The following is a 15,364-nucleotide window of genomic DNA, read 5'->3' as shown; positions in this document are numbered from 1 at the left end:
ATACCTTAAATATAACTACTATAATAGCACAGCAAAATTACATACAAAGAACATAAAATGATTAGTTCTAAAACTTGATGTCCGTGTTTGCGTCATCTCTTAAGTTCCAGTAAAGACCTGGTATGAAGAGCAAATTGACAGGAAAATATCAGCAACCACTTTGATAACCAAATCATGAGTTTTAGTTTTATTCTTAGTTTATCATTGTAGACTGGATATCTTTAATTTTTGGACTGTTCATCAGACAAAATCAAGCAATTTGGAGATGTCAAACTGGGCTCTGGGTCATTGTCATTGTGACATTTTATTGACTAAACAATCAATTTGAAAAATATTTCCTCTTCCTGAGGACTTTCTCTAATTGAATGTCTCCCCCTTGCTGAAAAACGTTGTCTCCTCACACAGGTGTGGTCTTTCTGTTGGCAGCACAGTTTCCAGGCAGCATGTCTGTGTTGTTGTGAGCTGCTCCTGTAGTTAAATCATCCACAGTCATGTCAATCGTATCCTCTTTGAGAGGTGAGGTTAATGTGTAGAGCATGAACTCTGAGCCCACTGTCACCGGAGTTGGCAAACCTGCCATGGTGGTGACCTTTGATTCAGCAGAGATAGATGGTTCTCGGTCTCGCATCAAGGATGCTTGAAAGGACTGTGGGGTTGAGTCCCCTGCACTGTGGTTGCTCCTGTAACTGTATCTCCGGCTGCGGTTCTGGTAGTAACGGTTGCGGTAGTAAGATGAGATGCGGGAAATGGGCGGCTTCTCCAGAGAAGGTCGACCTTTAGTGCGTAGCTGTCTGTGCTTTTCTATGAACACATGCACTGCCAGGACACCCACCATCTCAGCCAGGACGAAGGACAGAGCTCCAAAATAAAAAGACCAGCCGTAGGAGTAGCTCTTCTTGTTGTCGCTCTGGCTTGGGTCACCTGAGTTGGCTGATATGTACACAATGATGCCAATGATGTTACTGAGACCTGGGGGAGTTAAAGAGGAGTGGAGAGGGTCAGTTCAATTCAAAACGCTTCACAGTTGACTGACAGGCTAATAATAAGCAGAATAAACATAAAAGTAATTGGAGGCCAGTGCATATGAAAAATAGAAAATATAAAAGTACAGAGGCCCTGAAACCTCAGCTCAACCCACTGATATGTGGGCAAATAAAAAGGCAGAAAGAAAACACAACCAAAGTAATTTGCAGAGTGTTGAGCTCTTCTGGCTACCATATGTGAGAAAAAATAAACATTATAAAATACAGAAAATAAATTAAAACATTTGGTATAAATTAATTAAAGGTTAAAAACTTTCCAGTCAAAGACCAGGCTAAAGTTTAAATTCAGATTTCCAGGTGTCAGCTGCTCTCACATGCTGTAGCAGAGTTGGTGCAGCAAGACTTAAACTACTAAACCATCGCACCAACATTTTAACTCTCTTGTTTCAGAACATGACAAACATGCTGGTGCAAAAACATAAAATGCTTGTAAAGCAACTTTAAAATTACTCCTAAAACAATGTCTTATCAGGACAGATAGATGATAGATGCTGTGATAAATACACATCGTAGAAATCAGTGTGTATTTGTTTCTGACCTGCAGACACGAACAGTATACCCGCGCTGAGAATGACATTGTAGCGCGACTTGTAGAACTCGCTGGCGGCTACACACACACCTCCCAGAAATAATAATCCCACACTGAGGATAGGGAAGAGGCTGGAGGCCCGTACTGCTCCTAAGGAGAGAACAGAGAAGAAGAGGATGGAATGAGATTAAACATTTGTTCATCTGTTGCACTGATTGACTTTATTGAGTATTTTCTTTTACATACATTACAGATAAACGTGCATGTGTGTTACCCACGTAGTAAATACTCTGCAGCATCCTGCTCGTAGTCTGCATCGTCGGGAAAGTGATCAATGTCTTTGCACACACCTCGAAATGTCCCTATAGAAAGACAAACACAAATACACAGCAGTTCAACTAACTGATAACTGATCTGACTCCCAAAATGCTAAATGTGAATCTGATGGACTCTTTTTTATGTCTACAGGCTTTTAAAAAAGAAAAGAAACAGCATAGTTTCTCTTCAGTCATCTTGTGAACCATCAGCTTTCGTTTGGGGACCTCTCAGGTTTGACATTTGCACCAGTGAGTCCACTTCAAATTGAATATTTCTGTTTCTATATACAGATAGTTTGTTTTTTCTACATGCTCTTTATATTCCAGTAAATTGTAGCTAAGACACCATTACGTGTTTTTTTGCATTGTCAATTATTTTTGCATCAGCTTTTTCCACATAGGGTCACTATACACACAACAGCTGCATGTCTAAATTAGATAAGACAACATACTTTATCATTAAAATCACATCTCAAGCAAGTGCAATGAGAAACTTGCTTCAAAATATTGTTAATAATGCGTTTTTTTATACATTGGTTTAAAAAAATCTATACAGTTGTAACATCAGGAGGGGTTATATATAAATAAATACAACAGTATTTGTGATTATAATACTGCCTTTATAATGTGTACATATCACTGAATATCATAAAAGTGGCTCCCTGCTCTCTGTGACCTCTGACCCTGTGCTGCCTTTCAACATTTGCACACACGAGGATATATTGACAAATGTGTCCCTGTGAATGCTGCGTCCATCGACCAGAATTGATGATGGGACGCGGTTGCCATGGCTTCCAAAACAAATCTCATTCAGTGCATTTCAGCAATGATGAACGGGTCAGAGAGGAAATAAAAGCACCACAGAGAAAATGTTTATTCCAAATATTGTCGAGATACAGAGAGAGATGAGGGAATGTGTGAAACTAAAATCTTTCTCTTGACTCTTAAAAACTATTTTGAAATTTTTTTCAGATATTTTCCAGCTTAGTATGTTGATCTTTCTTTAAATTGTCAGTTTAAACTGTTTAACAAACGCTTACAACTTGTCCCGTCTTTTCTTGTGTATTTTTATTTTTTATCTATGTATGTTTCTATCTTTGTTGTTTTTGTATCTACATAAAAGTATTAACATTTTTTGTATGCAGAAGGTGTACACAACCGACCAGACATATAATAATGAAGTAATAAACACGGCTACCCACATCCCATATGATTATTTATGGCACGTACAGACACAGACAACCTTCAGCTGGCTGTCTCGCTGGCTGCAGGTTTGTTGAGGCGCTTTGTTACCTCTCCATTACACCATTTTAGGGCTTCGAGTTTATGGAGCCACAACAGAGGGATGGAAGTGAGGGAGAATTGAAAGTGCTGCACATTTTTATTTCATCCAGAATATTGTCAAAGCAAACAGAGAATACTGGGTAAAAGAAATCGAGGGGCTATTAAAAGGTAATAAATTATTGACAATGTCATTTCAATCCATCACATATAATATGCAGGATTTAAACTATTCTTCCTCTCTCCACATGATGCATCTATTTGCAATAAAAGAAAATCTAACTATTACCCCCCCATGAAAGGCTCAAATATAGGAAGCACCTACGTACAAACACCATTAGTGACACCACAAACATTTAGGAAGCTGTGGTTTAATAAGTTTGGGATCATACCTTCCAGCTCACAGGCGTCACAGTGAAGTAGGAGACACATTGTTCTGAGCAGTTAAACTTTGGAAATAAACAATAACCTATGCTCAAAGATCCAGTAGTTTTTAATCAGAAGAGGAAAAAAGTGTTGTTAAGCACTTTATAGAGACATGGTGTAGACAATTGTTAAATATTGTTAACTAATAGGTCAATTGTACTATAAAATTATTATTATTAATGTTATTATTATTATTATTATAACCCACTGATCTTACACTTTGATATAATCATTTGTGGTTTCTCTCTCTGGTTTACTGTCATTTGCTGTGAATTCTTTGTAGAGGAGACAGTAACAGTGAAACCTGTAAACTCAGTAGTGTCTGTGTGAGCAGGACCAGTGTTTCTCCTACCCTCGGTGCAGCAGGTCCTCCACAGACCAGAATGGGTCAGGACCTCCTCGTTCTTGTGGACGGTCTCGTTGTCGCTCAGGCTCTTGGAGCGGCACATCCCGCGGGAGTACAGCCAGTAGTCGGTGCCCACGGCGATGGTCATGAGGCTGAAGGCGCAGAAAGCCCCCGCCGTGGTCAGCAGCATCATCACCCCCCGGTTACACAGCCTCATGTCGGCCAGTGGACAGAGACCAGGGTTCAGAAGACCTTCTCCCGGGGTCGTGTCTGTGTGTGGGTCCGGTCGGCGGGACGAGGAGGAAACATCTTCTGTGCTGAACTCGTATCGTTTCGGGACGGGACCAACATCAGACTGAGTTCACCGAGTCGGGACGTTTCCACGTCGGGGGCGCGGACGAGGGTCGCGGGACGATGCTGTTCAGTCAGAAGAAGCAGAAAGAAAGAAGAGAAGCAGCAAGTCGTCTGGAGCCCTAGTTAGTTTGAACTGTGCATGGACTGACAGGACGATCCCACCTTCCTGAGTGTGTCTGTGGTTCTGTCACTCAGCATATATGGTCAGGGAAACCTGTGGCCCCCCATCTGGGACAGTCTCCATCAGTTCAGCACCATAGAGCAGCACTTTCCGATTTATTAGGTACATACACAATAAAACCTCCTTCATGTGGATTTGTAGTGAGAACTTTTAAAGAAAGTTAATTTAATGAATTTAAAATGTTGTTATAGCAATAAATGATCTCTAATATGTTTCAGTACGTTTATATCAGTGTTGGCAGTAGAAATAATAAACACCTCTATTTAAAACCCAGCTGTCTGTAAAGTTTACACAAAACTGAACACTATTATTATATCTTCATGAAGGAGGATTATCTGCAGGATAAAATAGAGGTTTTTGAGACATTTTAATAACGTTTGAAAAGAAAATCTGTATTACAGGTTAGTTCTGCAGTCATCGATTCACATAAAACTCAAATTGTACAGTAAAAATGCAGCTAAAGTAAAAATACTCTTGGTTGTGTAAGTTAGATTTGTCTCTGGCTTCACCAGGCAGATAAAAACAACACTGAGACCTACACAGTCACAAAACCAACAAATGCAAAACATAAAAACAAGGAACAGATTAAATAAATAATATTTATTGATGATTGAGTCATTAATGTTCATTCTTAACCTGTAATTTGTTTACATATAACAGAACAGTAGAAGTATCAGTGGTGATGACCCACCTTATTAGCTCGTGTTAGCAGACACCTCCACCTGCTCACAGTTTTAAAAATGAAAGCTTCAAGCTGCAATGGTTCCCTCAGAAGTGCATTTTAATTTTATCTCTTATATTTAATGCCGCTGAGACGTTCATCACGCTGTAATATTCTTCTTATATTTTGATCCTCTATTCACGTAAATGAGGCTGTTAAAATATTAACACCAGCCTCATAAGGAAGAGGAGCTGTGCATAAAGCCTCCTCCATATGAAAGAGAAAATGAGAGCACGAATATTTAAGGCTCTGAATTTATAGTGAGCGAGTGAGCACGTGTGTGGAGAAGCTCAATATATTTTTATATATTTTATTTAATTATAGTAAAGTAGTGAATGAGTGAATGAAAATCAGGGCTTAAAAATCAGAGTCGCCAAAGCTTCAGTTAACACTTCTTGATTTAAAGTTCATCAAATGCAAAACAACCAGAGACACAACAGGACTACAAAAAAGACTGGGACGAGTCCAGCACCGACTAAAACAAGTATTTTAACAGTGTGATCTTAGTATTGGATCTAAATCCTCCCTCCGACCACTGTTTATGATGTACAACCCTTCAAAGTAAAACACAGGAGCCAAAGTTTTTGAAATGATATTATGATCATTCATTTTAATGTACTATATCTTCCTGTAGGTGTCTCTCACGCGCAGGTAAACACAGCGCATGCAACACATTTAATGTCCTGTCACACAATTTCTTCACGTCGCTTTATAAAAGTTGCCCTCCTCTGCTCTTCTTCTCCTCTCCTTCCCTTTTGCATAGTAAACACTTTATGTCCCAGTCTCCATTTTGTTGTGTCTTGTTTCCTTATAAAGTACCAATGTGACTGCAGAAGGAAAAAGAAAGAGCAGAGATCAACTTAAGAATTAAGGAAAGGAGAGGAGGAGGAGAAGGAGGAGAAGGGGAGGAGGTAAAAATGAGAAAACAAAGAGAAGCGTGGCATCTGAGAGGGGGAGATGGAGCTGTGAAGAGTAGCAGAGAAGCGTACAATAACATGAAATCCACTTCTAGCACTAGATCCCATTCCTATTTACACACAGACTGAAGCACAATCGTACAGAAATATTACATCTATGTTATAAGGTCATTTCACAAACAGCCGAACTGTCTTTGCTCCCTTGCTTTGGAAAGCAAACTCGAGTTCAGCGTGGATATTTCAGAATTGACTTGCATCGATAAATCCAAGACAATCAAGGGGAGTTTTCTCCTCTGTGACGTCCAAAGCAAATCTTAAAGAACTAGTGTACTAACAAATATGGCATGCATAGAGGAGCTGCACCACAAAGACGGTATAGGCCTACACAGCACTAACCCACTGCATACACCGTGCCATATAAAAGAGAGATTAAGCAAGAGAAAAAGACAGAGACATTTTCTGATCTCACTGCCAAACAGGCGTTTTGGGGGACTTCTCTTTTTACAGTTTTTTTTTTTTTCCTTTCTTCTTCTTCTGTTTTTTTTTTTTTTTTTTGCATCACTTTGGAAGACTAAACGTGCTTAAGACTAAGTTCAGAACTAACTTAGACATTAGGTTATAAATCAGGACTTTTACCATTCAAAACTGTCCTTCCCTCCAAACCACAGCCAGTCTGTGTGTGTGTGTGTGTGTGTGTGTGTGTGTCTAAGCGTGTATGAGAGCACATACGTGACTACATGACATATTGATCATGGAATGTTTGTGATGCAACTTTTACAGGCCGAAGAGAAGGAAATCAAGTAAACAAACACACTGTTATCAATCGACAGAGCACATACACACAGCTACACATTCCACTGTGAATCTGCTATATTGACCTGCTCAACATGAGGTTTTCTGAACACTACACGCTGCAAAAACTGCAGTTTACTGTATGTGGCCGACAAGTCCCACTGTGACCGACCAGCAGCTAAAGCCATCTGAAGTTTGCATTTTATTCTTCTGCTTGTGTATTTGTAGATGTGAAGATGTAGAAATTGAGTTAGTTTAGATTATTGTCTTGTTTAGATGCTGCTGTGGTTTGACTCTGAAGATTTATGTGTTTGTAAATGAGTCCAGGTGGTGCATGAGTCTCTCTGATGAAATGTATGAGTCTTGTTCAGGCTGCGTCTAACCAGAAAGCAACAGGAATCCCTCAGACTTGGATAATAAATTCAGGGTTGGTGTAGGAGAAGCCTTGAAACTCGTTCTGGTCCAGGTTCATGATGAAGAGCTTGTCTGTGGGCGTCAGCTCCACCACCATCTTTGTGAACTCCTTGTCGAAGTTGGCGACGTCACGGCGGGATTTCTGCCACAAAGAGAGGAGAGGTGGAAAAAAGCAAAATAAAAAAAAATAAAGAAAGATAAAAGAGCAGAAGAGAGAAGTTAGAATAAAGTAAGCTGGAGCGAATTTGTACAGCGTTTTAAAGGCACGTCAGAAAGAACAAGGTCGACAACAAGCAAAAAGAACGACTGTCTCATACAGGCACAAAGATGAAGCATAGAGGAGGCGAAGGAGGACACACTAGTGTAAACTGCAGAGGTGGGACAGAGTTACTGTATTAAATGTCGAGCAGGTCAATTATGACACCCTTCAAGAGTCAAGTGTTAAGTTTTGTTTCAAGTCCTTAACAGGTCATTACGCTCACTATTATTTAAAAATATAAAAAAACTATTTTTCCACTTGTCTGACATCATGACACAACTTACTGTGACACAGATTTCTTTTTTGGACATGGCAGATGATGTGTGCAGATGTGTTTCTGTTTGTTAGACAACTCTCTTCTTGTTTTGATTCTATTAACATTTGATTCATATTATATAATATTTTCATCTTATGATATTCTACTAGATTTCAAAATAAAATAAATCTTTTTAGATTAATATTATTGCATAAAAACATAAATATCTTCTAAAATATCATGTTTTCAGGCCGTCTGTTGCCTACAGGTACAACACAAATCATGAATTAACTGACAGAACTAGAAACTAATCATTTAAGTCATTATTTGATTAACTTTTGAAGTTTGGACTTTTGCTTGAACAACACAAACGTTGTTTACCTATGTATGAGTAATCAATAATTGTGTTTCTCGTTATTTCAAACCAACAAGTGATTTTGGTGGTTTTAAGGTGATTAATCCATAATAATTAATGATAATTAGTTGCAGACATGTACAATAATAATCGTATAGTGCATCTTCCTGATTCTACTTGACTATTAGTACTAAGACCTCAGTATTTCTTCCACCACTGATCAAGAGTTCTTTGATTTTGTCAGTCCAGTCTTGTCCACACCTCTGAAAATCTGTACACGGTGGCACCACATGAAGTCCAGACTCAGCAGAACACAGACTGATTCCATAACAGGACTGGGGGAGCACGTCAACAAAAAACAATCACACCTTGCCAACAAACCCAGAGGCACAATCAAGAGACGGAGACGACCCACTAGAAACATGTCAACAGCACAGATGCAGAAAGATCCAAGACAAACTTCTAAAGCCAGAGAGAAAGAGAAAATGTTCCAGTAGGAAACAGACCAGCTGCAGACCAAACCACAACCAGAAAGGAAGTGAAGCAGTGAGTTCCAGGCAAGACACATGTATCACACACACTCACACACACACACAAAGCCGTTAGTTTCCTACCTCCTCCTCGTGTCTCATCACAGGGCCTCCAGCTGAAATGAGGAGGCTGGAAACTGGTCCACGAATTCACCACTAATTCAGCTCCTTTTTGTGTGTGAGGCAGTGTGTTTGTGGGTGACACTTTATTTTCACCCCTTATAAGAAGCGTTTATTATTTATTAATATGTGGGACAACTTTAAGTCCAGTGAGGCATCAGTAACGGCTGTTTAAACATGCTGTAATAAGGTAATAAAGTATAGATTTGTGTTGACTAGTGTAGCTTAGCCCTCAGATATGAGAATTCATCTTAGTGGGAAACTAAATCAACACGTCACTAATGTTCAGGGACTGGAAGAAAATGTGCCCCTGGGCGCAGCCAGGCTAAAAGGCCCCCAGACACTCCAGTATACTGTAGGACAGAAGCTAAAAACGGCTACAAATGATGCTGTGATTTGATCCTGTTATTTGTGCTGATGTTTCTCTTCAAGGTCTTATTTTTTTTTATCCATTAGGTGTCGTTTTGTGTGTTTTTTTGGTCTCTTTGCGATTGTTTTACATCCCTTTGGGGTCTTTTGACCTAACTCTATGACTTGAAACATATGTAAAAACACTAATTTTCTGCACATAATCTGTGGCCCCTCAATGTTGAACTGCTTCTTTTAAGTGCAACCATCTCACATGCGGCAGCAGTAACAAGGCAGACACAGCAGAAGTAGTCTGGTAGGCACCAGTGAGTATATTATCAGTTTCCAGTCATACAGGACAATTACACAATCTACAGAGGAATCTCTCTCATCCAAAACAATCTAAATATCTCTCTGATAAAGTATTCAATATAGATTTTTTTCATGTCCTAATTGATTTGTCGCCTTTACAACCGTCACAATGAGCGCTCACTTTTCCACCCGGCAGAATCATCATCTTCGTAGAACAGGAACTAGTCTCTGCCGCCTCGCTTTTTGATACAAGCTCAACAAACAATATTTGACACATTGTTACTACCCTGCATCATTACACAGTTACAAAAGGATAATACAACCTGCCCCACATTTCATTTTCTATATGAAAATTACTTTCCAAGGGTATTTTTTGAGAACAGATAAGCTATAATGCATATTCTAATAATTATACATGTACTGCAAAATGGCACAGGATGGCTGCCCTCTATCACAGTTATTAAGGGCAATATGTTTCCACACCCTCATGATTCCTAAACCCTGTATTGGCACTTTTGGACATCCTTACTCTTGTCATATGTGAAATTCTCCAGAAATGGGGCTGTGCGTGATACACCCCCCTCCCCCATTTAAAAACACAGTGTCATGTGGTGAATGTTCAGGTAATGAGCTTTCGCTCAAAGATCTCTAACTTGACGCAGACTGTATGTACGAAGATATCTAACCTCTGACTGGGTAAAAATTCAAAAAAGTTCAGATAAGCTCACCACAACACTGACCGAACAAAAAGTATTTGGTCCTATAGACAAAAGTGAAGTCAACATTAGGAAACTGATTAGTACTCAAACAATCATAGCAAAGCAGTTGGTCAGTTTTCACTTACACTGTATGAATATTACCAATATGTGTTCATAGTACACTCATCAATATTACTGATAGGTCATTATAATCAATATACAGTTAGAGGGAGGGTGACACAGAGACAGAGCAGGCTCAGGCTGGACGTGAACCTGCTGGTTGTGCAGCCAGGTGGCATTCAGGAGCGAGCAACATGTCTACACTCAGGATAGAAATACAGCCGGTAGACATGTAACATGCTGAATCACAGTAAACTGAAAACTGTGTCGCCTGTGGAAACATGACAGGTGAAAGTCGGATCATTTCCTCTAATCTGTAAAATTTTAGCACCTGCCTGCATTTCCATCTGAGGCATTTTGGGAAATATGCATAGTTCGTTTCTTTTAGAGAGTCAGACGAGTGGGCTCTCATCTCAATGAGTGAAGGAGGGACGATGGTGATTTTCCAAAAGATCCTATACAGAGATGAACCTGGTTCACTGCATTCTACTTGCCACACTGCTGGACTGGGAGTAGAGATTGTGCACATGCACAGTGGGATTTGTCTTGAAAGTAAGTAGTTGTCCATGCAGTGGTGTGACTCACTGATGTGGTTTTCAAGGTTTTTAGGTCACAGGCCGGTCAAAGGCACAAAGAAATAAGCTAAACCAGGTTCTGGATTAAGAAACACAAACGTTTTATGCTCAGGTAAGATAATAACTTAACACTAACCCACTCAACTCACTTTGACAAAGAAAGCGAGTAGACATATTTCCCGACACGACAACAGTTTCTTTAACGTTTCGCTCTGCTGAATGCAGCCTGGATGTGACATCATGGTGATTTCTTAAACATCTTTTATGTTTCGGAGGCGTGGGGCATTACTACAGCAGCCCGATGATATGTAGCATGGTCAGTGGGTTGTGTGACTGTACTCAGGGTTAACAAATGAGAAGCCTTGGAATTCTTCCTGGTCCAGGTTGCCTATAAGATCCTGATCTGGGGGGGTCAGCTCTGGGGCGTGGCGTGTGAAAAAGCGATCAAAGTTCTCCGCGTCACGCCCACACTGCGGTGGAAAGGAGAGAGAGAGAGAGAGAGGGGAGATGAGGGAATGGAGTGAATTTGATGAGGGATGTGAAGAAAAAAAAAACAACAACAAATAATAATAATAAAAAAAAAAATAAAGATACAACTAAAACATGGCATCAACCAATCAAATCCCTCACAGCCGAAACTGTGGATTTCCATTGGTGAATATGAGAGCCAGTGACATCTCGGCTTCATCATTGGTGACTACACTCACAAATCTCAGCTCTGTATTTGTCAGAGTAGTGACCAACGGCAGGTGATGGTTGGGTCTGAGGGATGAGCGATCTAATCGTTTCACCTATATCTTACCTTCAGAGTCTGACTAGGCTGCTGGAACTGAATTCTAAGGTTATCAGAGAGGTTTGGGTAATACATAACTGATAGTGTGTGTATGTGTGTGTTATATACTCACAGCTTTAGGTTTGAAAGGTGGCTGGACCTCTTTATTCTCCAGTTTTTCCCAGTCTATATAGCGGAAGAAGGCGTGCTCCTTGATGTCTCTCTCCCCTTCTGGACCACAGCCAAGACGTTTACCTGGGTGTTTGGTCATTAACTAAGATCACACACAAACACATGGTGTGAGAACCCGTTCGCTATGTCTGTGTGTTTCATATTTCTGTGTCTCTGTGCAGCTCGGTGTCTTATATGCTGCATATTTTAATTGATATTCTTTATTCTGTCAATAACAATAACCAATAATAACAGGTCTTAACATGATGTGTACCCTCCACTAGAAAGGAGGAGGAGGAGTGCGTGTGTGTGGATTTTATTTGTGCTCTCACCCCCTTGCAAATAGCAACAGCTTCTTTGGACATGGATTTAGGGTAAGAGACATGATGCTCCATGATCGACTGGAACAGCTCATCTTCGTCCTCTCCGTCAAAAGGCGGCTGCAGAGACACAATCACAACACACTGGATCATTGTATGTTCTTGTTACTGTTGTTTGGGTTTAAATAAACAGTTCAAACACACCAACCTGTCCAGCCAGCATTTCATAGAGAAGTACTCCAAAGGCCCACCAGTCCACGGACTTCCCATACGGCTGATAAGCTATGATCTGGAAAGAAGAAAAGACGGAGACGGAGTCTCATTCAGAGATCAATAGATTAAAAAAAACACCCATCAGCTGTCAGAACATGTAAACTCACCTCTGGAGCGATGTAGTCTGGTGTTCCACAGAAAGTCTTCGTGGTTACTCCATCCAACATGTTTTCTTTGCACATTCCGAAGTCGGCTATCTTTATATGGCCTTCAGCGTCCAGCATCACATTGTCCAGTTTCAGATCCCTGTGCACACACACACACACACACACACACAGGTAGGTATTTAACACTCTTTATCGGGACCTGCACCTACAGACTCAAGCTGATTCACTACAGGACTCACCGATACACGATGCCTTTGGAGTGGAGGAAGAAGAGTCCAATGGCAATTTCTGCTGCGTAGAACCTGAAATACAGATAAACACTAGTTTCTAAACATGTTTGTAGTGTGTTTCTCTAACAACATAGACGCAGAGGGCGGTGTGTGTCTAAGGGTTTACAACTGTCAGGAGTTAAGGTAACCTGTGAAGAAGAACAAAACAACTGTTAACTATGAGAGGATCGTCACATTTACATACCCTTACCAGGGAGACCACGCCTGACGAGCCATTTTAAGGGTCGTTGTGACCCTTAGGGCCTAACGCGGCTACTCCTACACTTTCTATTGTTCATCTAACAAGCTAATTCAGATCAGACCAACAAAACCACCCTGGACAGTGAGTTTGAGATTGAGTTTGAGATTCCTCAACCAACGTTAAAACTAAATCAGCCCAATAGTTGCACAAAAATGTACAGACACCAAGACACCTTACCAGACAAAGCACAAATGAGCAGGGGAGACCAGGAAATGATGTTAACATATCAGCGCGTGTACTCACACAGCATGTGGCTCCTTGAACTTGCCGACCTGTTGGATATGGTACATAAGGTCTCCTCCGTTTATATACTCCATCACGAAATACAATCGGTCCTAGAACACAAAGATGAAGACGTAAGAAAGGAGAGGAGAGGGATGGATCAGAGATGAACGATCAGTAAACAGCACAGGTTCAAGTTTTGTCTTCAGCATTGCTACACAGTTGAGGTCAGGTGTGCGTGGCCTATATCAAATGGCCCAAACATGAAAAGCAGTGGAACACGGACAGAAACAGGCTCCTAAATAAGGGAACATGTTATATACAGTCTAAAAAGTGAAACCTAGTGCCTCATGCTGCTGTTTACACATGAAAGAACTTTACTTATTTATCTTTTCAGCCTCTTGTGTCCCTGTTTGTCAGTCTGTCGGCAGTGTTTCAAGTTGTCTACATGTTTCTATATGCTCTCATCTTTATGCAAAACACGGAGTCCTACCATTGTTTGGAAGCAGGAGTGCAGCTGAGTGAGGAAAGGCGGTTTCCCAGACAGGGCGAGAACTCTCTTCTCCACCATGGTGCACTCCACGTCGTCGTCCTGGATCACCACGTCCTTCTTCAGGATTTTGATGGCGTACAACTCGTCTGTACCCTTCCTCTCAGCAAGCATCACCTGAAGGAGCAAATGGAAAGTATGTAAATTCACTGCTGATGCCCAACACGAAGCGCAGTCGTCTGTGTGCTCCGGCCGTCACCTTGCCGAAGCTGCCTTTGCCGAGAACCATGATGAAGTTGAAATCTGAGAGCTTGACACGGTCCTGATTGCCGTTGCTGTCGTATTTGCACACTGAGGAGGAAGAAGAAGAAGAATCTGTGGGCTTTCCTGGACCCACTCTCGCCCTCTGAAGAGAGAATAAAAACAAAAACACAAGGGAAGAATAAATGAGCACTATTTAATACAAACTAAAACAAAGGAGAGCACAAATTAAATCTTTTTTTATGTGTCTCACCTCGAACCTTTGTCGTAGCTCCTCGTTACCGTCCTCTCCATCTGGCTGGACGGGGACATTAAAGTATTCTCCTTCCTCCTGGGACAACAATTTGTACCTAAACCCCAAAATTAAACAAGATGTTAAACAAAACCCAGGATTATCATCAGACTTTGAACACAAAGCCCCCGTTCCTTCTGCCTGCCACTGTGTAATTTTCCCAAATCTCCTCCACCTCCTCATGCTGACGTCTTACCATCCGTCTATCCCTTGTTTCTGCAGCTCTGAGATCCCAAAAGACAGCGATCCCATGAAGTCGTTCCTGCTGGTCAAATCCCAGTCCCACACCTCCACTGAAAGACGACGGTCCTTGTCAGTTTCTTTAAGGTTGCTAAGAAATCAGAACAAAGGAGGACGACGGTCAGAAGAAGAACCAAAGACTTTAATTACATTCCCTAGACACATTCCTCATCTCTTTTTATTTAGCCTAGTAAACAGTCCAGCATTTGACATTGTTTTGTGCCAGTGCAGACACAGTAACCCAGAATAGCCTGAATAACAACAAAGAACCGGGACAAGGTTGTCAAGACATTTTACACCAAACCCACTGAATCTAAACTGTGCTAAAAATACGTTTGTTGATCACGTGTATGGTACGATGCAGAGAAATGAGGTCTCACAAAGTGAAAGTGTCGTTCCAGGTGGGGTTGAGGCAACATTTGATGGTTTTGGTCTTCTGCTTGCTCTCACTCTTGGGATCTGGGATCAGCTTGAGTTTGACGTAGGGGTCTGACAGGCCATTGGGGTCCATGGGCACAAGGTTCTTAGCCTCTTTGACTGGGAGGGATTAAAAACAAGGATAAAAATAAGCAACAGAAGAAGAAACCATGCCAAGATAAAACCCACTTTTAGACAGTTTAGTACTGAAGTCTGGAGTTTGTCCTTTGCAGAGGACAGCAGGGGATGAAGCTCCAAGTGTTGGTGTGAGTCCAGTTCTGGTCTGCCCTAAATAACTCTGGCTGCATTTTACAACACTTAACAACAGTTTAGTTTCTGTTCCATAATCAATCCACAGCGGTCTGAGAGAGAGG

General features: G+C 41.0%; 2 protein-coding genes across 2 annotated transcripts in view; both read right to left on the bottom strand.

Moving 5' to 3' along the window:
• Positions 1-397: 397 nt before the first annotated feature.
• On the bottom strand, positions 398-4,159 carry LOC113162254 (voltage-dependent calcium channel gamma-3 subunit). The gene is made up of 4 exons (XM_026360304.1): positions 3,949-4,159; positions 1,851-1,934; positions 1,582-1,722; positions 398-969 (listed from the first exon to the last, which is right to left on the bottom strand). The coding sequence occupies exons 1-4, from the start codon at positions 4,157-4,159 to the stop codon at positions 398-400; spliced, it is 1,008 nt and encodes a 335-aa protein (XP_026216089.1).
• Positions 4,160-9,498: 5,339 nt separating this feature from the next.
• The window catches only part of LOC113161576 (protein kinase C beta type-like), a 26,788-nt gene continuing 20,922 nt past the window's right edge, over positions 9,499-15,364 (bottom strand). The window contains exons 6-17 of the mRNA XM_026359246.1: positions 14,954-15,110; positions 14,530-14,664; positions 14,295-14,391; positions 14,040-14,186; positions 13,784-13,957; positions 13,312-13,403; positions 12,777-12,839; positions 12,538-12,676; positions 12,366-12,446; positions 12,170-12,277; positions 11,800-11,940; positions 9,499-11,364 (exon numbers count right to left, since the gene is read on the bottom strand). Coding sequence (XP_026215031.1) covers positions 11,212-11,364; positions 11,800-11,940; positions 12,170-12,277; positions 12,366-12,446; positions 12,538-12,676; positions 12,777-12,839; positions 13,312-13,403; positions 13,784-13,957; positions 14,040-14,186; positions 14,295-14,391; positions 14,530-14,664; positions 14,954-15,110 — 1,487 coding nt within the window. The 3' untranslated portion in view covers positions 9,499-11,211. The remainder of the gene's footprint in view (positions 11,365-11,799; positions 11,941-12,169; positions 12,278-12,365; positions 12,447-12,537; positions 12,677-12,776; positions 12,840-13,311; positions 13,404-13,783; positions 13,958-14,039; positions 14,187-14,294; positions 14,392-14,529; positions 14,665-14,953; positions 15,111-15,364) is intronic.

This window comes from Anabas testudineus, chromosome 1, assembly GCF_900324465.2.
Source record: "Anabas testudineus chromosome 1, fAnaTes1.2, whole genome shotgun sequence".
Lineage (NCBI taxonomy): Eukaryota > Metazoa > Chordata > Actinopteri > Anabantiformes > Anabantidae > Anabas > Anabas testudineus.
The sequence above is the reverse complement of the archived record's forward strand: the minus strand, read 5'-3'. Positions and strand labels throughout refer to the sequence as shown.

What these genes read in the sequence shown, in the direction of transcription:
- LOC113162254 (XM_026360304.1), bottom strand. Translation starts at nt 4,159, where the DNA reads ATGAGGCTGTGTAACCGGGGGGTGATGATGCTGCTGACCACGGCGGGG. An exon ending in GAGGACCTGCTGCACCGAGG is followed by an intron (nt 1,935 to 3,948) that starts GTAGGAGAAACA and finishes GTCTTTCTATAG; the next exon opens with GGACATTTCGAGGTGTGTGC. An exon ending in TATACTGTTCGTGTCTGCAG is followed by an intron (nt 970 to 1,581) that starts GTCAGAAACAAA and finishes TAACTCCCCCAG; the next exon opens with GTCTCAGTAACATCATTGGC.